Here is a 23768-nt window from a genome sequence, read left to right as displayed (position 1 = left end):
TTTTTTCTCTAGGCAACAAGCATTTTCTAGTAAAAGGCTCTTTTTGTCCTGTTAAAGTTTTCTGAAAAGCCAAGTGGTGGTTATGAATTTGACTTGGATAACAACTTACTTTTGGATTTTCTTATATAGTATTCTAATGAATACATTTTCTTAGAAGAGCCTACATCCTGATTGAGTTGAACATTGGAAACTGGCTGGCTTTTTTTTTTTTAATATACCTTTGCCCTTGGATGTAATGTATTTACATAATTTATTGATCTCCCATGCCAGAGTAGTCAGTATTAATAATGTAGCACAACTTATGTTAAATGATTTTTAGTATATTGAGGTATTATAACATTCTGTAAGGAAGAGTCTCACAGATATTTTTTTTCAGGACCCCTTATAGTGAAATATGTCTGGAAAATGCTGCCTTAACTTAAGTGCTAGTGACTGACTGTTTCTCCCTTATGCCAGTCCCCCATATAATTGTAAGGCCTAATTTTTCTGTCATTCAGTAGAGATCTTGCGGTAGCCAGAGCTAGGCCTGCTCATGTTAAATATGTAAAACAATTTGCCTTTATGTCCTCTGAACTTACTTATTAGGACAATAGAATAGGCTGATCTTGGTCCTTTAGATAAAAATTGTCTTTCCATAAAATATTGGTATAGATGATACCGTCTAGCTAATATGTTGTTTTTAAAGGACTAATAATTCTTAGTGATTGTTAGTTGGGTAAGTTTAGCACCAAAGGTCTCACCCTAGTGTATGTATACTTTTGCCCCCAATAGCATCCTGAAATTTTAGTTATTTCAGTGTCTTATGTACCGTCTTTCCCATTCACTGGACTCTTGTGAGAGCCTTTCTAGTAGCTTTCTGGGAATTCTTTGCTTTAGAAGAAAAAAGACTGTCTTGCCCATTGCTCCTTTTATCTTTATATCCCCTCACTCAGCGTAAGAAATAGAATATTAGTAGAACTTTTGAAACTCTCTTTATACTTTTCTCCATTCATGTTGTTCTCTATTCTTACCAGAGGCAGCACTTTCCCTGAATTTTGTTATTCATTCCCCTTTTTCTCTTTACAGCTTTATACATAAGTTTATATCCCTAAGTAGTATATTTAGTTTTGCCCATTGACCTTTGTGGACTTTTAAATTGTGTTGAGTTCCAACAGTTTTAGTTATCTTGATCATTCAGCTGTCTTCTAATTAAGAACAGCAAATTAAGGGAGGTAGAGGTACACAAGGTTCACTGAGTATATAGAAGAAAGCACTTAATTTTTCATTCAGCAGCTTTTAATGACTGGTTTGGGCCACATACTTTGTTACACCCCTGGGACTGTGAAGAGACCTGAAGACATGGGGGAGAGAACATGGTCTGTTTTGGCAATTACTCTAGCTTGAATGGTTTGAGTACAGAATGAGGGGGAAGAAGAGAAGTGACTAGAGGCAGGGGAACTGGTTAGATTGTAGCAGTGTTCCTAAACTGTGTGGTAGTTAATGTGCTGCAGAAAGTGTTTGATAACCTGGGTTTTTTGTTTGGGAAATACTGGGCTAAATGGGTTAGCAAGTTTTTTTCCTGCTGAACTTAACCCAAACCTTTATTGCAGTAAGCTTTATTGTGAATGTCTTAAGAGGAGAATGTAGAGGGCAGCATTTGCTGATGGTTTTGAAGGCTATTCCACTGTGCATTATAAGAATGAACACTTATTAGCCCTCTGCCTGCTTTTTTATCGGGAGCTGGATCAACTTGTATCTTGCATGGTTATGGCAGGTATCTTGTGACAACTGTGTGAAACAGATATACGGAGATGAATCATAGTGATCACATCAAGGCAGAATTAACGATTGTAGAAATTTTGTGTGTGTTTATTTGGTGTTGGGGGGGGTGTCTGTAGGTGTATTGGATTTATACAAATAAATTTAATTGAAAGACCAGATTTTCTTGCTTATGCTCTCTCCACAACATAGCCTTCTGCAGGCTTTCAGACTGTTCCTTTGGGGCCAAAGGTTAAATCACTTGGAGAAATTTGTACCTGCCTAGTTTTAATACCAAAGCTCTTCCTTTCGTCTGCTCTAGCTTTTTCTAAGCTCAGAGTACCTTTTAAAATGCTTTTAAATTAAACCCAGATGTAAGTATTAAGTATCTATTTTTAACAAATGAATTAAAATACACTAAATGGAAAATCTGCCAGTGTTTAATAGAAATTAACCTCAGGTCAGATTTCTAATCTAGTTTTGTTTTATAACTATTCCTCTTAATAACTGTATAATTACATATAATAATACCAAGCTGTCTACATTTATCTAACTCTTTATTTTGGGGGCACAAACAGCAGATATCCTGAAAACAGGAATATAAATTATTAAATTAGCATAATAAAATGATTGGGTAGTTCTTTTGATTCATATTAATGTCAATTTATTTTCTCTTTGAACAGATGATGAATAAGGTATTTGGAGGTACTGTGCACAAAAAAAGTGTTAGAGAAGATGGAGTCTTCAGTATTAGTGTGGACAACACATGCTCGTTATTCAGGTATTATAGATATTTTTAGATGCATAAGAACAGTTAGTAGAGTAACTGACTTAAATTTGGGATTGTTATTCTTCAAAATTAGAGATTCCTTAATTCTTAGACAAATTAAGGCCGCACTAGTGGCCAGAGGTGTAACTGTCATATTTGTTTTCCATTTGAGTGTCAGGGTGGCAGAGGATGGTGGTGATGCTAAGTAGGGGTAAGGAAAGCACTTATGACATAACTTAAAAGCATGTGTGCAGTCTTGGATCCTTGTTTGGGAATGCCAACATTTGTAGTTTTTCCTTTTTACTCTTTGGAGTGTGATTCTAAACATTAATGTGCCCGATGTGGCAAATGGATGTTTTAAACTATCTTGCATCTACCAAATGTGTTTGTATTATCTCTTCCCTCATGTTTTTGCTGGGTACTTAGCACACAACCAGTTTGTTGGACTCATTATTAAATATGTGTTATGTTTCCCTCCTGCTCACTTTCTCTACGTTGAGCATAACTGTACCTAGCATACTATCTTTTAATATAGTGAATGTATTAATTGATTTTTGTTCTAGGTAACAACAGATTAGGTGCTATAGCTCTAATCTATTTAAAATTGGTGGATGAGCTATTCACTCCCTTCCTGGAACCATTTATCTTCTGCTTGACTTAAAAAAAACATGGCTGCATTTTCATTCAGTTTTCTAGAGGACCAGAAGCTTTCTTTTTTGGGAGTTTTCCATGTTTTGGGTAAAGCTCATTTTAGGGGACTGTTGATAGGGTTACTCACTTGCTTTTTTTTTTTTTTTTTTAATTTTTAAATAATCTCTGCACCCAGTGTGGGGCTCAAACTCACAACCCCAGAATCAAGAGTAGTATGCTCTGTTGACTGAGCCAGCCAGGTGCCCCCTGACTTGCTTCATTTTGACTTAAATTTCATTTTTATTTTTTCGTTTTTTTAAAAGATTTGAAGTAATCCTACACCCAACAGGGCTCAAACTTAGAACCCTGAGATCAAGAGTTGCATATTCTACCGAATGAGCCAGCCAGGAGCCCCTTAAATTTCATTTTTACTTTAAAACTACGTTTCCCCCTTACTGCATTAAATCTATAAAATTTATAAAACTGATGTCATTTAGTGAGCCACAGTTACCCCTTTTTTTGTGTGTGTGAATCCAAGAAATTTACTTTTATCTATTTATAATTGAAGTATAGTTGACACAGTGTTAACATTAGTTTCGAGTGTACAACATAGTGATTCCTCAAGTCTGTCCATTATGCAGTTACTTCTTGTTATCATTTCTTTTAATTGTGCTAATTATTTTTAGTTATAGGTATGTTTTGTTAACATGCTTGTGCCTAAATTAATTTCTAATGAATAGTTTTCTCCAAGTTGGACAGATCAGAAATTTTAAAATGCAAGTTATAAACTTATTATCTGAAATGGAGATATCCCAGATTATAAACAAAACTGGCTGTGGCTGTCTCCTCTTTAATTTTGAGGAAGAGCAAAAATAAGTATATCTGTTCGAATATTCTCGTTTTCAAAGGAAGATTAATTAAAAAAGCCATGGTGGCTCAAAATAATCTTATGAGCTGAAGCTACTCATTACCAAAATGCATTTGAAATCTAGCACTTACTCCATTTCATAATGGAGAGGTTTTGCTTACATTCTTCTGCATCTAAAGTGACTAGCCTTGAGAACCATTTTAGGAATCATGGTGGTATGTGATACTGCAGAGGCTTTATATCTAAAGATCTGGTTAAAAAATATATATTTTTTTGCATTTAAAAAAAAATTTTATTATGTTAGTCACCATACATTACATCATTAGTTTTTTTTTTTTTTTTTTTAAAGATTTTATTTATTTATTTGAGAGGGAGAATGAGATAGAGCATGAGAGGGGGGAGGGTCAGAGGGAGAAGCAGACTCCCTGCTGAGCAGGGAGCCCGATGCGGGACTCGATCCCAGGACTCCAGGATCATGACCTGAGCCGAAGGCAGTCGCTTAACCAACTGAGCCACCCAGGCGCCCTACATCATTAGTTTTTGATGTAGTGTTCCATCATTCACTGTTTGCATATAACACCCAGTGCTCCATTCAATACGTGCCCTCTTTAGTACCCATCGCCAGGCTAATCCATCCCCCCTTCCCCTCCCCTCTAGAACCCTCAGTTTGTTTCTCAGAGTCCATAGTCTCTCATGGTTCGTCTCCTCCTCCAATTTCCCCCCCAAGATCCGGTTAAAATTTAAAGTTTTCTGTCTGTCTTCCTAGTTGTAAAATTGTGGAACTCATTCACAACATACATTAATCCTAAGCAACAACGATGACAACAGTAGTAAACCTGAAACATCCATTTGGCTTTAATGTAGTTTATTTTCTTGCTTTATTTTTAATTTACTTTTTTTTTTTTACTTCTTAATATTTAATATTCAGTCCTCTGTCAGATTTTCTCATAATGTAAGAAATATCTTTTTATAGTTGATTTGTTTGAATCAGGGTCGAGAGAAAGTCCACATGTTGCATTTGATGAATGTTACATCTTCTTTAACCTATGCCTTTAACGTGTTTGGCATGAGAAATAGAGGTCCACATTGCTACTGGGTTGTCTTTGTTTCTAGGCCCTTTCAGTGAATAAATTTAGTCAATATGTATTCTTTTAGAGAAAACAAAATCCGTGTATACTCTTATTTCCATTTAAAATGAAAGTTTATGGGGTTTTATAACAACTTTGATTTTTGTATCTCCTTACTCTGAGGCTGAAAACCTCAATTCCTAATTATTTAATATTTGTTTTAACCTATAACATGCATGCATTTACAGTATATATAGCTGCAAAATAACAATATCAGTATTAGTACTTTTACTTTCTGATATAAAACTACTGAATGTTTAGATCTCTGAAATGCCTTCTCTTAAGATAAATCCTAATAGAGAAAAAATGTTGAAATTATTATTTTGTAGCTTCTTGAAATAATTTTTTATGCATGTGGTTACACCACCAACTTTTAAATATATTTTTTTCAGTTTTCAGTTTTTACAGATTGCCTTTTTTGAGATTTAATACTCCTTTTGGCTTTATTTATAATGCACAGAATAAATTTAAATTCTAGCAGTGTTGCACTGCTACATACTTTTTTTTTCTATTTTATTGATTTACACATATGGTGAGTTAGTATTTTAAAGGAAAAGAACAAACTAGTTATAAGATGAATAAGTTCTGGGGATCTAATGTTCAGGCATGGTGACTACAGTTAACAACTGTCTTGTATACTTAAAAGTTGCTGAGAGTACCACATAGATCAATGGAACAGAATAGAGAGCCCAGAAATGGACCCTCAACTCTATGGTCAACTAATCTTCGACAAAGCAGGAAAGAATGTCCAATGGAAAAAAGACAGTCTCTTCAACAAATGGTGTTGGGAAAATTGGACAGCCACATGCAGAAGAATGAAACTGGACCATTTCCTTACACCACACACAAAAATAGACTCCAAATGGTTGAAAGACCTCAATGTGAGACAGGAGTCCATCAAAATCCTAAAGGAGAACACAGGCAGCAACCTCTTCGACCTCAGCCGCAGCAACTTCTTCCTAGAAACATCGCCAAAGGCAAGGGAAGCAAGGGCAAAAATGAACTATTGGGACTTCATCAAGATAAAAAGCTTTTGCAAAGCAAAGGAAACAGTCAACAAAACCAAAAGACAACTGACAGAATGGGAGAAGATATTTGCAAATGACATATCAGATAAAGGGCTAGTATCCAAAATCTATAAAGAACTCATCAAACTCAACACCCAAAGAACAAATGATCCAATCAAGAAATGGGCAGAAGACATGAACAGACATTTTTCCAAAGAAGACATCCAAATGGCCAACAGACACATGAAAAAGTGTTCAGTATCGCTCGGCATCAGGGAAATCCAAATCAAAACCTCAATGAGATACCACCTCACACCAGTCAGAATGGCTAAAATTAACAAGTCAGGAAATGACAGATGTTGGCGGGGATGCGGAGAAAGGGGAACCCTCCTACACTGTTGGTGGGAATGCAAGCTGGTGCAGCCACTCTGGAAAACAGTATGGAGGTTCCTCAAAAAGTTGAAAATAGAGCTACCATATGATCCAGCAATTGCACCACTGGGTATTTACCCCAAAGATACAAAAGTAGGGACCCGAAAGGCTACGTGCACCCCGATGTTTATAGCAGCAATGTCCACAATAGCCAAACTGTGGAAAGAGCCAAGATGTCCATCAACAGATGAATGGCTAAAGAAGATGTGGTATATATATACAATGGAATATTATGCAGCCATCAAAAGGAATAAGATCTTGCCATTTGCAACGACGTGGATGGAACTGGAGGGTATTATGCTGAGCGAAATAAGTCAAACAGAGAAAGACATGTATCATATGACCTCACTGATATGAGGAATTCTTAATCTCAGGAAACAAACTGAGGGTTGCTGGAGTGGGGGGTGGGGTGGGAGGGATGGGGTGACTGGGTGATGGACACTGGGGAGGGTATGTGTTCTGGTAAGCGCTGTGAATTGTGCAAGACTGTTGAATCTCAGATCTGTACCTCTGAAACAAATAATGCAATATATGTTAAGAAAGAAAAAAAGAAGAAGAAGAATGTAGCAGGAGGGGAAGAATGAAGGGGGGGAAATCGGAGGGGGAGAAGAACCATGAGAGACGATGGACTCTGAAAAACAAACTGAGGGTTCTAGAGGGGAGGGGGTTGGGAGGATGGGTTAGCCTGGTGATGGGTATTGAGGAGGGCACGTTCTGCATGGAGCACTGGGTGTTATGCACAAACAGTGAATCATGGAACACTATATCTAAAACTAATGATGTAATGTATGGGGATTAACATAACAATAAAAAAAATTAAAAAAAAAAAGTTGCTGAGAGTAGATCTTAAATGTTCTCCCCATACACATAAAAAAATGGTAATTATGTGATGTGTGATGTATGTGTTAACTAACCTTACTGTGGTAATTATTTCATTATATATATATATCAAATCATCATGTTGTACATTTTTAACTTACACACTATTACATGTCAATTATATGTCAGTAAAGCTGGAAAAAAATAAAGCATAAGATCCCATTGACCATGTCTTTAATTAAGATATTTCTGTGTTGTGTTTTATTTTTTGTATGTTTAGGGGTCTTCAGAAGGAAGAAATTGTTTTGCTTACTCATGGAGATAGTGTAGACAAAGTAGCTGACGGATTCAAGGTTGTGGCACGTTCTGGGAACATTGTGGCAGGTGAAAATTTTAAAACTTTTGCAGATTTCATTTTAAAAAACTTCTCTAAAGAGTCTAAGAATATGTTTCTGTATGAGGTACTGTTTTTTTTTTATTTTTAAAAGATACTGTAAATGTCATAGGATCAACCATTAATTTATGAAGGGAATTTAATATTAGATTATTTAGAAGTCACTTACTGGTTTGCTCTGAAATACTTTAAAAAATGTTCATTCTAATAAAAGTTCTCCAGATGTAAAACACTACTTTTATGGCTCAGGAAAAATTTGAGAATGGTCTATTTTTCTAGTGTGCTTTATTCATAATTGGGTTTTTAAATGCCTTTCTCAGGTGTACATAGGCATATATCTTGGACATCTGTGAAACACCAGACTAAGCACTCAGGACATTTCTCTGAGGCAGGGTTGGCAAACTGTTACCTGTGGGTCAGATCTAGCCTATAGCCTGTTATGTTATTGAAGGGTTATAATAAAAGACAGGGACTGTATGCATATGTTCCACAGAGCCTAAAATTTTTATGATTTAGCCCTTTGTAGAAATTTTGCTAATCTGTACTTTAAAGCCATTTTTATTCTCTTCTTTTTTGAGGAAGAGGAATTGATTTTCTGGCAGTTTGTGATTTTTTTTTGACTTGCTTATTTGAATAGTTGTTATGTAAATAATTATCAATAATCCTGGAAGTCAGTAAAAAAAAAAAAGTGGATTTATCAATAAAGTTTTTTTGTTTGAAATGCCACACCTCAACAGTAAGTTGAAAAAAGATTTGTCATGGATAAACTGAATTGAGTAATTTGCCTGCAATTACTTAACATAAGAATAGGAATGATCCAGAATGGTTTTCGTATTGAAATGTTTTTACTTAAGATTAACAGTGGTAGATGGCTTATGTATTTGTATTCATTCAACCAATATTTGTGTGCTTTGTGCCAGTAACATTTCCAGGTGCCAAGGGTAAAGTAATGAACAAAGTGGACAAAAATCTCTGTTTAACATTCCAGTTTGGGGAAGGGATGGGACAGCTAATAAACAAATACAGAATATGTCAAGTGTCAGATAGTGTTTAAGTACATTGAAAAGAAATACAGGAAGAGAAGAGTGTTGCAGAATATGTGTGTTTAAGGTTGTTACTCTTTTATATAGGATATTCAGGGAAGGTATTCCTATAAAATGATACTGAACATGAAGGAAGTAAGTGCTGACCCTTTTGGATATTTGGGGGAAGAGGAAATAGCAGTACAAAGCTCCCAGGATGGGACCATGTTTGAGGAACAGCAAGGAAGACTACATGGTTGGAGTAGAGTAAGCATGGAGGAGAGTGGTAGAAGATGAGGTTAGAGGGATGGTCAGGGGGGCCAGGACACAGGCCATTTGAGGCCACTATGAAATTGTTGGCTTTACTTATGATCTAATTTCAGGATTACCTTGGCTATAGTGAGGAGAAAAGAAAAAGGGTCAAATGTAGAAGTAGGGAGATCAGCTAGGAATCTACTGCAGCAATCAGGAGAGGAGACAGTAGTGTAGGGAATAGTGTGGTAGAGGTGGAAGTGGTCCAGAGTGATTGTTTTCTCATATAGATCTTGTACATATTTTGTTAGATTTATACCTTAGTATTTCATTTATTTGGGTGCTAATTGTTTTTAATTTCAAATCCCACTTGTTCATTGCTGGTATTTAGGAAAGCAGTGAACTTTTGTGTATTAACCTTACATCCTACAACCCTACTGTAATCACTTACTAGTTCCTGGAGTTTTTCTGTTGATTTTTTTTCCAGATTTTCTATATAGATAATCATGTCATCTGTGACAGTTTAATTTCTTCTTTCTCAGCCTATATACCTTTTACTTCCTTTTCTTATTGCGTCAGTTAGGAATTTTATATGGTGTTGAAAAGCAGTGGGGAGAGGGAACATCCTTGCCTTGTTCCTGATCTTAGTGGGAAAGTTTTGAGTTTCTGTTTAGGTATGATTTTAGCTGTAGGTTTTTAGAAGATAATCTTAATCAAGTTGGGGAAGTTCCCCTATATTCCAAGTTACAGAGAGTTTTTATCATGAATGGGTGTTGGATTTTTTTTCAGATTCCTTTTCTGCCTCTGTTGAATCAGATCATGTAACTTCTAAAACTGATAGAGGCCTATTGAAATTATCTATTTCTTGTGTGAGTTTTGGTAAGTCGTGTCTTTCAAAGAATTGGTCCATTTCATCTGTGTTATAAAACTTGTGGACATAGAGTTAGTCATAGTATTCCTTTATTATTTTAGTGTCCATGAGACTTGTAGTGATGTCTCCTCTTTCATTTCTGACATTAGTAATTTGTGTCCTCTCTCTTTTTCTTAGTTAACCTGGCTAAAGGCTTACCAATTTTATTGATCTTTTCAAAAAACCAGCTTTTAGTTTTGTTGTTGTTGTTGTTGGTGGTGGTGGTGGTGGTTGCTGTTGATTTCCTGTTTTCAGTTTCATTGATTTGTTTAATTTTTATTATTTCTTTTGCTTACTTTGGATATAATTTGCCCCTCTTTTCTCATTTCTTGAAGGTGGAAGTTTAGGCGATTGAATTTAAATCTCTTTTTTCCTAATATATGTATTCAGTGCTGAAAATTTCCTTCTAAGCACTGTTTTTGCTGTCTTTTGGTGTTCTGAGAGCAATTTCCAGTGTGTGGGGAGAGTTGGGGAGTGTTTCCTACACCAACAAACAATTCTTATACACCAGTATAGTATTTGAGCAGTCACCTCAGTGCATCTCAATTCTGACCCTATGTACCTGGAGATAGCACCAGATTGCACGGGTTGAGGGCTGCATCCCACAAGACCACCCCCCCTTCCCTACCCACACACACTTCAGACACCAGTTACAAGCCGAGGTTATCACCTGTGCCTCTGACTGAACAACCATAGATTGGAGGTTCTAGTGACCCCCTCCTTGGGTTTCAGACACCAGTCACAGGTCCAGGTTACCTGTATTCTTACTGACTGGCTGTAAATCAGAGGTTCTCATGACCTCTTCCTCGTTTCAATTAGTTTTCTAGAGTGGCTTACAGAACTCAGAGAAACATTTTACCACTAGATCCCTGGTTTATTATAAAAGGATATAACTCAGGAACAGCCGGATGGAAGAGATTTATAGGGCAGAGAATGGGGAAAGACATGGAGCTTCCATGCCCTCTCCAGGTGCACCACTCTCCCCAAACTGCACATGTTCATTAACCTGGAAGTTCTCCAAACGTCATCCTTTTGGGTTTTTATGGAGGCTTCATTACATAGGCATGATTGATTAAATCATTGCTTCCTAGTAATTGATTCATCTTCTAGCCCCTCTCCCCTCTGCGGAGTCTAGGAGGTTGGGACTGAAAGTTCCAAGTCTCTAATCACATGGTTGTCTCCCCCTGGTAACCAGCCCCCATCCTTAGGTGCTTTCCAAAAGTCACCTTATGAATATGAGAGATACCTTTAAGCTCTAATCTCTTAAGAAATTCCAAAGGTTTTGGGATCTGTGAGCCAGGAACTGTGAATGATGTTCTTTTCTTTATGTAGACTAAAGTTTCTGACCTTTATCATTTTCCTTTTCTCTAAAGAAGTTCTTTTATCCATTCTTGCAAGGCCTATGTGCTGGCAACAAACAGCTTCAATATTTGCTTGTCTGAGAAAGTCTATTTTTCTTCACTTTTGAAGGATAATTTCTCAGGGTACAGAATTCTAGGTTGGTAGTTTTTTTTTCTTCTCTCAACCTTTTTTTAATTTAATTTTTTAGCTTTACTAAGATTAATTGACAACATTGTAAAGTATTTAAAGTATGCAATGTGCTGATTTAATATAGGTACACATAATGAAAAGATTCCCCCATGGAGTTAATTGACACATCCATCACCTCACATATTTGCCTTTTTTTGTGTGTGAGAACATTTAAGTTCTGTTTTCTTAGCAAATTTAGATTATACAATACAGTGTTATCAATAATAAGTCACCATATTATTAATTAGGCCCTCAGACTTTATTCATCTTACAACTGAAAGTTTGTACCCTTTTACCACCTCTCCCTATTTCCTCCAGCCAGGCCCTGGTGATCACTTTTCCATTCTCTATTTCTGAGTCCAACTTTTTATTTTTTTTAAGATTCTACATATAAGCAATACCATTCAGTATTTATCTTTGGCTCAATTCACTTAGCCTAATGCCCTCCAGGTTCATCTGTATTGTTGCAAATGACAGGATTTCCTTCCTTTTAAAAGCTGAGTAATACTCCATTTAGTGTGTATATATTATGTGTGTGTGTGTATATATGTGTATGTATGTTTCCTTGGTTTGTGTGTCTGTATTTATGCCAGTACAGTACTGTTTTGATTACTGTCATTTTGTAATGTAGTTTGAAATCAGGACATGTGATGCCTCTTGCTTTTTTCCTCAAGATTGCTTTGGCTCTTTGAGGTCTTTTGTGGTTTGATACACATTTTAGGATTCCTTTTTTCTATTTCTATGAAAAAGTCATTGGAATTTTGATAGAGATTGAATTGAATCTGTATATAGCTTTGGATAGAATGGGCATTTTAACAATATTCTTCTAATCTATGAACATAGGATATTTCTTCATTTATTTGTGCCTTCAATTTCTTTCATCATTGTCTTAGAGTTTTAAGTATACAGATCTTTCACCTCCTTGGTTAAGCTTGTTCCTAAATAGTTTATTCTTTTTGATGCTATTGTAAATGGGAACGTTTTCTTAATTTCTCTGATAGTTTAACTTATAGAAACACAACTGACTTTGGTATGTTGATTTTCTATTCCACAACCTTACTGAAATTGTTTATTTGTTGTAACAGGTTTTTTTGGTGGAATCTAGGTTTATTTGAGATCTTTTTTTCTTGATGTAGTTATTAATTGCCATAAACTTCCCTCTTAGAATTATTTTTGCTACATCCCATAAGTTTTGGGTGTTATGTTTCCATTTTTATTTGTCTTGGGTTTTTTTTTTTTTTTTCCTCTTTTGATTTATCCTTTGACCTATTCCTTTGTCAGGAGCATGTTTTTTAATCTCCACGTATTTGTGAATTTTCTAGTTTTGTTCTTGTAATTTCTAGTTTCTTACCATTGTGGTTGGAAAAGATGTTTGATAGGATTTTAATCTTCTTAAATGAGATTGGATTCTGATATGTTTTGAATGGAGAGACTAAGGAGTTCCTGTTGGATTGTATTTGGAGTGGGGAAAAAGGGGTATAATTGAGTTTTAACTTCCATGTTTTTTGATCCAACCATCCAGAAAGTTGAAGTTTCTGTTTACTTGAAAGGAAAGAATGCAGTCATTCAAGTTTGTAGATTAAATTCAAGATGCCTTATTAAACATAGAAAAAATGGTATGAATATGCAGTTGTATATAGGAGTCTAGACTGTAGAGTAGAAAATTGAGCTGGAGGTATAAATTTGGGGGTTTACCATCATATGGGTGAATGTAAAGTTATGAGAGTTGTAGATCACTCAATGTATAGAGGAGAGATTTAAAGGCTGTGTACTGGGCAACTTTCATGTGTAGAGATGGATAAGATGAGGAGGAAACAACAAAGATTAAGAAGGAGCAGACAGTGAAATAAATGAACTAAGAGAGAGTGGTGTCCTAGAACCCAAGTAAAGAAAATGTGAGGTTTCGTGGTATAATAGAATGAGTATGAATTTGGGAGCCTGCTAAGCCTGATTTAACTACTTAAACAGCTGTAAGTTTCTTGATATCTCAGAGCCGTAAATAGGGGTAATGCATACACAGGTAAAACATCTAGCCTATCATCTTTTGCTTAGTAAATAATTCATAATTTGTCAGAAACACATTACTCAAATCCATGAAGTTACATTTGTGGTTAATAGTATCTAAGAAAGGAATACATAGAATATTCTGACAGGCCTAATACATGAGGTTTTTCTAATACATAAAATTGATAGCAGTATATTGCATATGAAAGCCATGTGGAACTGAGAGCCAAAATTGAGTTATCATTGTATTAAATAGACAAAGTAATCTGGGTGGAGAAGGAAAGTACTATGAGGTAATCTCTGTAGGACTTATTTCACTGTCCTATATAGTGCACTAATTGCTACCTAAGGACTTTTAAAGAAAAATTGTGGCAACGTAGTTTTTGTTTTATGTTTTTTTTTTTTTCCCCCTGTAGCTAAAAATGCACTAAGTTGTATCAGTTTTTATATTTATAGAGGAAGAAATCGTGAGGAATTACTATGGGTACTTAGTTGAGTCTTCCACATGAAAACATTTTTAATTTGTGATTATTTTCTCTATTAAAGGTATAGCAAATGAATCTAAAAAATTGTACGGAGCACAGTTCCACCCTGAAGTTGGCCTTACAGAAAATGGGAAAGTAATCCTGAAGAATTTCCTCTACGATATAGCTGGGTGCAGTGGGACCTTCACTGTGCAGAACAGAGAACTTGAGTGCATTCGAGAGATCAAAGAAAGAGTAGGCACATCAAAAGTTTTGGTAAGGAATTTACATCTGAAAGTGTACAAATTTATGTCAGTAATGCTAGAAGTCAGAGCTGGCTTCAGCACCATAGCCCTTAAATGTTGACTGGGTCATCGGATGTTTTGTGAGTTGCACTGTTTCAGAGTGCTTTTTCAATTACCATATCTATTTTTGATAAAATCAGTGTTTTTAAAGGTAATGATTTAAGCTGATAGTTTTTATTTTTTTGTTGTTTATTGTACTCAACTTGATTTTTAATTTCACCTTGTAGGTTTTACTCAGTGGTGGAGTAGACTCAACAGTTTGTACAGCTTTGCTGAATCGTGCTTTGAACCAAGATCAAGTCATTGCTGTGCACATTGATAATGGCTTTATGAGAAAACGAGAAAGCCAGTCTGTAGAAGAAGCCCTCAAAAAGCTTGGAATTCAGGTCAAAGGTATTGATGAGCCCCCAGAAAAGTCTATATGTGAGGACTTATTTAACAAATCAGATCTAGCGTTATGGTTTGAGTGAGCTCATTGTCTTCACCAAGTACAGGTTTCCAGAGGTGCCTGGGTGCCCCAGTCAGTTGAGTGTCCGACTCTTGATTTTGGCTCAGGTCATGATCTCAAGGGTGTGGGAATGAGCCCTGCCTCCTGTTCCGTGCTCAGTGGGGAGCCTGCTCGAGATTCTCTCCTCTCTGCCCTCATCCCCCCGACCCCACCCCCTGCTCTTGTGTGCTCACACAGGCACACACACTCTCTCAAATCTTAAAAAAAACACAAAAAACAAACAAGTACAGGTTTCCCAGTAAACTTATAATTATGTTTTTTACTTTTACATTGTAATTATCTGGTTCAAGAGGGGTCCTAGGATAAATTTTAAAACTGAAATCAATAGAAATTCCAAAAAATCAAATCAATAAAAAAAATCAATAAAATTCCATCTGTCATTCTATTCTCTTCTACTCGTTCACTCTTTTTGAGTTATCTTTTCCCATCCATAATATTATTTATGTATGAGAATTTCCAAGTCTTCCTACAACAAATATGGATGTACAGATTATTTTACAAACTGAAAGGCTTATACAGAGAAGAGAAGTGAAGAGTCCATAGTCACTTTTTTTTTCTAGTTTAATGAGAAATAATTGACTTACATCACTGTATAAGTTTAAGGCTACAGCATGATGATTAGATTTTGCATATATTTTGAAAGAATTATCACAGTAGTCTCAGCTAACATCAATCTTCTCATATGGGAACAATAAAAAGGAAAAATATTTTTCTTTTTATGATGTGAACTTTTAGGATTCACTCTTTTCTATGTATCAGCCAGCAGTATTCGCTATAATCGTCATGTTGTACAGTACAGCCTTAGTACTTACTTATATTGTAACTGGAAGTTTGTACCTTTTATCCGTCTTCTTCCAATTCCCCTTCTCCTCACCCTCCACCTCTGATAAGAAGTCTGATCTCTTTTTCTGTGAGTTTCATTTTTTAGATTCTACATATAAGTGAGATCATACAGTATTTGTCTTTCTCTGTCTGACTTATTTCACTTGACATAATGCCTTTAAGGTCCATGCATGTTGTCACAAATGGTAGGTTTCCTTATTTTTTATGGATGAATAATTTTCCTGTGTGTGTGTGTGTACTACATCTTTATTCATACATTGATGGACACTTAGGTTGTTTCCATACCTTAGCTATTGCAAATAATGCTACTATGAATACGGGAGTGCAGATATCTTTTTGTGTGTTTTCATTTCCTTCGGGTATCTCTCCAGAAGTGGAATTGCTGGATCACATGGTAGTTTTATTTTTAATTTTTTGAGGATCCTCCAAAAACTTGTTTTTTTTTAAGATTTTATTTATTTTAGAGAGAGGGAGTGTGAGCGGGGCCGGGGGACAGAGGGAGAGAGAATCTCAAGCAAACTCCACGCTGAGCATGGAGGCCAGTGTGGGACTCTTAATCTCACCACACTGAGATCATGACCTGAACTGAAATCAAGTTGGACACTTAACTGACTGAGCCCCCCCAGGAGCCCCTCAAAACTCTTCTATAGTGGGTGTACCAATTTACAATCCTACCAACATTGCACACGGATTCCCTTTTCTCCACATCCTCGCCAGCATTTATTATCTCTTGTCTTTTGGTGATGGCCATTCTAACAGGTATGAGGTGATACCTCACTGTGGTTTTAATTTGCATTTCCCTAATAAGTAGTGATATTGAACATCTTTCTATGTACCTGTTGGCCTTTTGTATATCTTCTTTGGAGAAATGTCTCTTCAGGTCCTCTGTCCATTTTTTGATTGGGTTATTTGTATATTTGCTGTTGAGTTGTAGAAGTTCTTTATATATTTTGGATATTAATCTCTTATCAGATATGTCCTTTGCAATATCTTCTCCCATTCAGTTGGTGGCCTTTTCATTTTGTTGATGGGTTCCTTTGTTGTGCAAAAGCTTTTTATTTTGATGTAGTCCCAATAGTTTATTTTTGCTTTCCTTTCCCTTGTCTGAGGAGACATATCTAGTAAAATGTTGCTAAGGGGAGGAAACTAACAAAAGCAGGACTTGTGGGGAGGCTCAAGATTTGGAAACATTGGCTTCCCTGTGGGGTGTGGTTCTCTGGGTGAGCCTAAAACAGTTTGATTGAAAATCTGAGAAGGCGGTTCTTTTCCTTAACACAGGAATAAATTGCTATCCCTCCCTATGGGAAGACTGTGGACTTATTCTCTAGAGAGGCTACGTAAAAGAAACTTTGGACTTGCGCATATCAATACCAGGCATAGTTGAGGGTGGAAATAAGATTCTACATTAGAAACAGTAGGGTGAAGCAAAAATCTGTATACTGAATGGTGACTCTCTCCCTGCCTTCTGGTGTTTCGTTATCAGAATGCTGATAGGCAGGAGATTGGAGGTGTCTTTTCTGGGGTAATTGACCAGTTTAAGAGAAAGAGCTACAAATTCACTGGTGTCCCCCAGTGAAATAGCCAGCTGTATTTCAGTGAGGTTCACCAGTTGTTCAGCCTTACTACAAAATAGAGATCTTAGTAAGTTTTTAAGTACCTTGCTCTTTAAAAATAAAAGGATAGCCAGTGATTGTTAAATGTATGCTGATAAACATCAGTTTTTCAAGAGACTGTTTAATTCAGTGTGCAGTTCGGAGGACTTTGATCCCTGTATATGAACCACTACTTTTAGTTCCCTTGGGGCTATGCTTCTTCCTTTGGCTTTTGCTTGTTGTTCTGGTGGGGCACTGAATACAGGAAAGCAACCAGCATAATGTATGATATTATGGCCTTAGATTACTAAATGCCACAGGATTCTCAAAAAAACAAAATTTAGTAAGTTCCTGTGTCTGGACTCTATTAATCGTGGTTTATTGGTAGTTCTGTAATATGTAGCCAAGATAAAAGATAAAAGGTAAAAGATTGATCTAGGTTTTCTTTCTGTAGTTTGACCCATTATTTATGTTTTTTAAAATCTTCTGTTAGTTTTAAAATGTGCTTCTCTTCTCTTCCTCAGTGATAAATGCTGCTCATTCTTTCTACAACGGAACAACAACCCTACCAATATCAGATGAAGATAGAACTCCACGAAAAAGAATTAGCAAAACATTAAATATGACAACAAGTCCTGAAGAGAAAAGAAAAATTATTGGGGATACTTTTGTTAAGGTACCTTTTTAATACCCACAATGTGTACTATTTTTGGTGTGAATTTTAGTATTTGTTTTTCCTTGTCCTTATATGAAATAATCAAATTTGCTAATTTTGATTGTTTTTTTTTTTGATTAAGAATTTTAGTGTATGTTACTATTATACTGACTTGTTTTTAAAAAATACATATACTTATGTTGCCAGGCTTTTCTTTTAACTATTTTAAGAATAGGTGTTTCAGTTGATATTAGACTTTTTAGTTCTTTGAGTATTTCAATGGCTAGTTTTCAGGCTCTTGAATGTTTGCCTATCTTTATGAATCTTTCTAAAGCATATGTTCTTAAAAGAGTTTACTTTGGGAGTTGGTGTGGATTTTATCTCTTGGTCAGTATTGCAAAAGGATTCTGAAAAATCTTGTCGAAAGTATAAATAAAAAAGACTTTGTTATCTTTTTTTAAAGATTCATCTCTTTAAAAGGCTGTTTTACTCCTCTTGGTTATAGATTGCCAATGAAGTAATTGGAGAAATGAACCTGAAACCGGAGGAGGTTTTCCTTGCGCAAGGTACTTTACGGCCTGATTTAATTGAAAGTGCATCCCTTGTTGCAAGTGGCAAAGCTGAACTCATCAAAACCCATCACAATGACACAGAGCTTATCAGAAAGTTGAGAGAAGAGGTAAAAGCTTATGAGAACTTTGCCATAAAGCCTTTCTCCCTCCCCCTCTCCCTGAACCATTTTTAAATGGATAGTTCAGTAATATTAAGTATATTTGCATTGTTGTGACACAGATCTCCATAACTTATTCATCTTGTAAAACTGGAACTTTATATCCCTTGAACAACAGCTACTCTCTTCTCCTTCTTCCCAACCCCTGGTAACCACCATTCTACTTTCTGTCTCCATGAATTTGACTACTTTAGATATCCTATAAAAGTGAAATCATTTGTCTTTTTGTGACTGGCTTATTTCATTTAGCATAGGTCCTCAAGGTTTATCCATGTTGTAACATGTGAGAGGATTTCCTTCCTTTTTAAGGCTAAATAATAATTTATTGTATGTATATACACATTTCGTTTATCCATTTATCTGTTAATGGACATTTGGGTTGCTTCTACTTTTTGGCTATTGTGAATTGTGCTGCTATGAACATGAGTTGGCAGATATCTCTTGGAGACCCTGCTTTCAGGTTTTTTGTTTTTTGTTTTTGTTATATACAAGAAGCAGTATTGCTGGATCATATGGTAGTTTTTGTTTGTTTTGTTTTTGTAAGATTTTAAGTAATCTCTACACTCAGCATGGAGCTTGAATTTAAAACTCCAGGATTAAGAGTTGTATGCTCTACTGACTGAGTCAGCCAGGCACCCCATGGTAATTCTATTTTTAATTTTTAAAAGGGACTTCTTAATATTTCCAAAGCAGTTATATCATATTATAATCTACCAACAATGTTCCACACCTTGCCAACAATTGTTATTTTCTCTCTCTTTTTTTTTTTTTTGTAATTCACACTCATTAAGATGGCTACTATCTGTCTTTATTTTAGGCATCTTAGTGGATGTGAAGTGATATCTCATTGTGCTTTTGATTTGCATTTTCTTAATAAAACTAATGATGTTGAGCATCTTTTCATGTGCTTATTGGCCATTTGTATATCTTCTTAGAAATATCTATTCGGATTTTTTGCACATTTTTAATTGGTTTATTTATCTTTTTATTACTGAATTGTAAGTGTTCTTTATACACTCTGTAGGTCCTTTATCAAATAGGAGTAGTTGTCTGTAGGTCCTTTATCAAATAGGAGTAGGTTGTCTTTTCACTTCATGGTATCATTTGGAGAGCTTTAATTTTGAAACACTAGTATGATGTTTTCTAATTGCCTTGTATTCTAATGAGAACTAGATCAGAGATGGTGGGTAGGACTGCTCTGATTTATTTATATTTGAAAGGTTTATGTTTAAAATGTGTTTCAAAGAGAAGTACGAAGATCAGTAAAATATTCATCTAATTCCTTATGAACACATGGGAGAAGATAGTTTAAGATACGAAATTTTAAGAAATGTCTTTCACCTTAGATTAAAAAATCAACAGGAAAGGCCAATAATATGTTATTCTTTATTTTCCATGTCATTTTCATTACTAATTTGTATTAATTGGCTTTTTCCCTCTGTAGGGAAAAGTAATAGAACCTCTGAAAGATTTTCATAAGGATGAAGTAAGAATTTTAGGCAGAGAACTTGGACTTCCAGAAGAGTTAGTTTCCAGGCATCCATTTCCAGGTAAAAAAAAAAAAAAAAAAAGGAATTGCTCAATTTGTCATTAGACTTTCATGTTGAAGAAAAATCAATTCAGACAATTTTGAAATAACTTTTTATCTCGGAATATGTAACTTTAGAGAAAGGAAAGTGTGGGTAGGGAACAAAATTCTTCTTAATATCTATTGTATATACTTCATTTTCTTACATAATTATTTTCCATTGTATTTATATTTAAATATTACACCACCCCAGTGAGTCTGGCCTATAATGTTGCCATCAGATGAGAAAAACAAGGTATAGAGATATTTTAATAACATTGCCACACAATTCTTTTTTTTTTTTTTTTAAGATTTTATTTATTTATTTTAGAGTGAGCGTGAATGCCAGCAGGGGGAAGGGCAGAGGGATAGGGAGAGAGAATCTTAAGCAGGCTCCACACCCAGTGCAGAGCCCAACATGGGGCTTGATTTGACAACCCTGAGATCATGACCTGAGCCGAAATCGAGTCAGATGCTTAAACTGAGCCACCCAGGTACCCCACATTGCCATACAATTCTTAGTGTTAGAGCTGCAATTTATATGTTCTTTCTACTATACCATGATGCCTTCCATGGAAGACAAGGTTAAAACGTGGTTCTCTGCAATCCTAATCCTATGGTTGACTACTTATCTGAATGAATTACTTCTTTGCATAGGGCTGTATGTAACGAATTCATGAACAAATAAAAAATACTCAGTTTAGATAGTCATTTGCTGCTGTCATATAGAAAAATAACTAACTGAAGGTGGTATTTATTTAAAGTTAGGACTGAGAGTCTTAAACTGTTTTTGTTAGAAGTTCTTGAGCTTGGGTAAGTCTTGTACCTCAGTTTCTGGTTCTTTATAGTAGTCATTAGGTGATGAGTCGAGAGAATGGTCTAATTAAGCATAGTAAAAGTTAACAATTCTTAAGTACTAGTATGTGCTAGGCATTCTGCTAAATATTTTACAACTGTCTTATTTGATCCTCACAATAAAACTACCATTATTCTGCTTTATAGATGAGGAAATTTTGGGAACAGAGCCTAATTGCCAAAAGTTAATGCAGATTAGGTTTGAAGCTGGGATTCTAGCCCTGATTGTCTCACCTCAGAACTTGTATTCTTAAATATCATATTGGTCCTATAAGCAGTCTCACAAAGGTATAACTCATGTGGTGATTAGCGCTATTTGTATTAATAAACTTCAAATCTGGGAATTCAAGATGTTCAGTCTCTAACCTGTGTGTTGGCAAAGGATTGTGTGTGAATGTAATGGAGGGAGCCAAGTGGTCCTGTGTCCTTGGTCATCATTGCACTAGAGTCACTTGACTTTTAAAAGTCTATTTATATATTGGATTTTTTTTATTGTGTAAGATTTCTTTGGTAAAAAATATTTTGGTGCTTTTAAAAAAATAAGGCATACTACTTACTTTAAATAAGCTGTTTATTCTACAGATGAAGAATGAAACTGAGGAATTAATGGAACATGGCTAAGGTTTTGTCTATAACCAAGTATCTCACAGGATACCTTTTCTGTTACAGTAAAGAAGCAGAATCCATTTTTTTTTAGATCCACACATACCTTATGTTTTCATCCTTTTAAGTATTTGGTAAAATAGAAATACCAGTTTGCATTTTTTGGAATTAAACACTGTTGTACTTTTTTTTTTTTAAACAGCATATTCTTCTTCCTAAATTAGATTGGTAGTTGAACATGGGTGATGAATAATAAGGTGGTTCATTACACTGTCCTCTTTACTTTTCTATATATTTAAAAATTCCTTTAATAAGTTTAAAAAAGATGGGTGCATATATTGTGAATTAATATTTATTGGAGAATTTTGTGACACTTAATACATGGGCTACCAAAAACAGGAGATAGAAATCATTGATGTAAAGAGAACTAAAGCATTCTAAAAAATGGTGAGTTGGATGGGAAACTAATAGTTACATTTGAAATAAAACACTTAAAAAAACTTGAAGTGGAGGGGCTCGGTTGGGTCTCCCACTCTTGGTTTCGGCTCGGGTCATGGTCTCAGGATCGTGGGATCAGCCCCCCAGTTGGTCTCCGTTCTTGACAGGGAGTCTGCCTGGGGTTTTCTCCCTCTGCCCCTCCCCGTCTCTCAAATAGATAAATCTTAAAAAAAAAATAAGCTTACAATGGTTATGTGTCAGTTATATCTCAGTAAAACTGGAAAAAACTTAAAATGACCAATGGATTTTAATTTTTGGAAGGATTTTATATTTGGAAACTGATATTTTTATATTTAAATATAAAATTTATATTAAATACCACTGTTATGGTTCTCTTTAGGTCCTGGCCTGGCAATCAGAGTAATATGTGCTGAAGAACCTTATATTTGTAAGGACTTTCCTGAAACCAACAATATTTTGAAAATAGTAGCTGATTTTTCTGCAAGTGTTAAGAAGGTAATAATTTGCATTGAATTTGTATATTACAGGAGCTTTAAATAGACATAGCTCATCAGTATAAGGAATTGAATGGATTCTTGTAGTACTCTAGTATCTACAATGAATTTATTAGAATTTCATTTTTTTAAAATTTAGGGTAATTTAACATGTTAAATGACTATACAGAAAATATTCTACAGAGACTTGTAAACTTATCTTTTTAGCCTTACAACAGATAAGATACCTTGAATCCCTAAAAATTCTAGATATGAAGGGGTGTTTAAAAATATTTTAGGGGTGCCTGGCTGGCTCAGTTGGTAGAGCTTGCGACTCTTGATCTTGGGGTCATGAGTTTGAGCCCCATGTTGGGTGTGGAAATTACTTAAAATCTTTAAAAAATATATTTTATATGTATTGCAAGAAAATAAGGGAAAACATTTTTACTCCAAACTAAGGATGAATGTAAAAGTCTCCCAGTCCTTCTGTAGATTTGGTGCCTAAATTTATAATCTTTGTGGTCTGAAAAACTTCAAGCTAAGAATTTAAAGCGGACCTTGGTTGGTAGTGCTTCCAGGTGTCAGGCTTAGCAATGTAAATTCTTTCTGGGATTGTCTTAAGGCCTTAAAAGATCTCCACATATACAGTTCCAATAAATATATATGAACTTAAAATATTGAAAAATATATATAGAAGTAAGGTAACATGAATGAGAGCTAGTGGAAAAAACTGGCACAAGACCCTCAAACACTTCAGATACTGGAGTTAGTGTAAAGTACGTAGAATTAAAAGAAGCAGTTGATAATGAGAATAAGGTATATGGTAAAAGACTATCAAAATGACTTGGGCAGCTTTGAAAAAAATTAAGTTCTAGTAATGAAAATAACTGAAATTAAAAACAGCTAAAGAGAGAAGTAATGAACTCAAAAACAGATGTTAAGAAATTATCCAGAAATCGGAACAAAGCATCAAAGAGAAAAATATATAGAGAAGAGGTTAAAATAGAATGAAAAGGTCAATTTTAACATATGTCCAGGGGGAGATAATAGACAAAAGTATTTGAATTCGTCCACACTGGTGAAGACACCATAGCTCAGATTCAGGAAGTGTAACACATCTCATTTAGGATGATGAAAAAAAAAATTGACACCTAGTAGGCATACCTATCAAAACTGCAGACTGCCAGAGACAAAACAGCTACAGAAGAAAGAT

The 23768-nt window shown here is 35.3% G+C and overlaps 1 protein-coding gene across 1 annotated transcript in view; it reads left to right on the top strand.

The window, feature by feature from the left end:
• GMPS (guanine monophosphate synthase) overlaps positions 1–23768 on the top strand; it is a 64070-nt gene that overhangs the window by 27209 nt on the left and 13093 nt on the right. The window contains exons 4-11 of the mRNA XM_078070025.1: positions 2421–2518; positions 7670–7773; positions 14048–14241; positions 14498–14663; positions 17738–17889; positions 18374–18547; positions 20043–20148; positions 22462–22577. Coding sequence (XP_077926151.1) covers positions 2421–2518; positions 7670–7773; positions 14048–14241; positions 14498–14663; positions 17738–17889; positions 18374–18547; positions 20043–20148; positions 22462–22577 — 1110 coding nt within the window. The remainder of the gene's footprint in view (positions 1–2420; positions 2519–7669; positions 7774–14047; positions 14242–14497; positions 14664–17737; positions 17890–18373; positions 18548–20042; positions 20149–22461; positions 22578–23768) is intronic.

Source organism: Halichoerus grypus, chromosome 1, assembly GCF_964656455.1.
Source record: "Halichoerus grypus chromosome 1, mHalGry1.hap1.1, whole genome shotgun sequence".
Taxonomy (NCBI): domain Eukaryota; kingdom Metazoa; phylum Chordata; class Mammalia; order Carnivora; family Phocidae; genus Halichoerus; species Halichoerus grypus.
The sequence above is the reverse complement of the archived record's forward strand: the minus strand, read 5'-3'. Positions and strand labels throughout refer to the sequence as shown.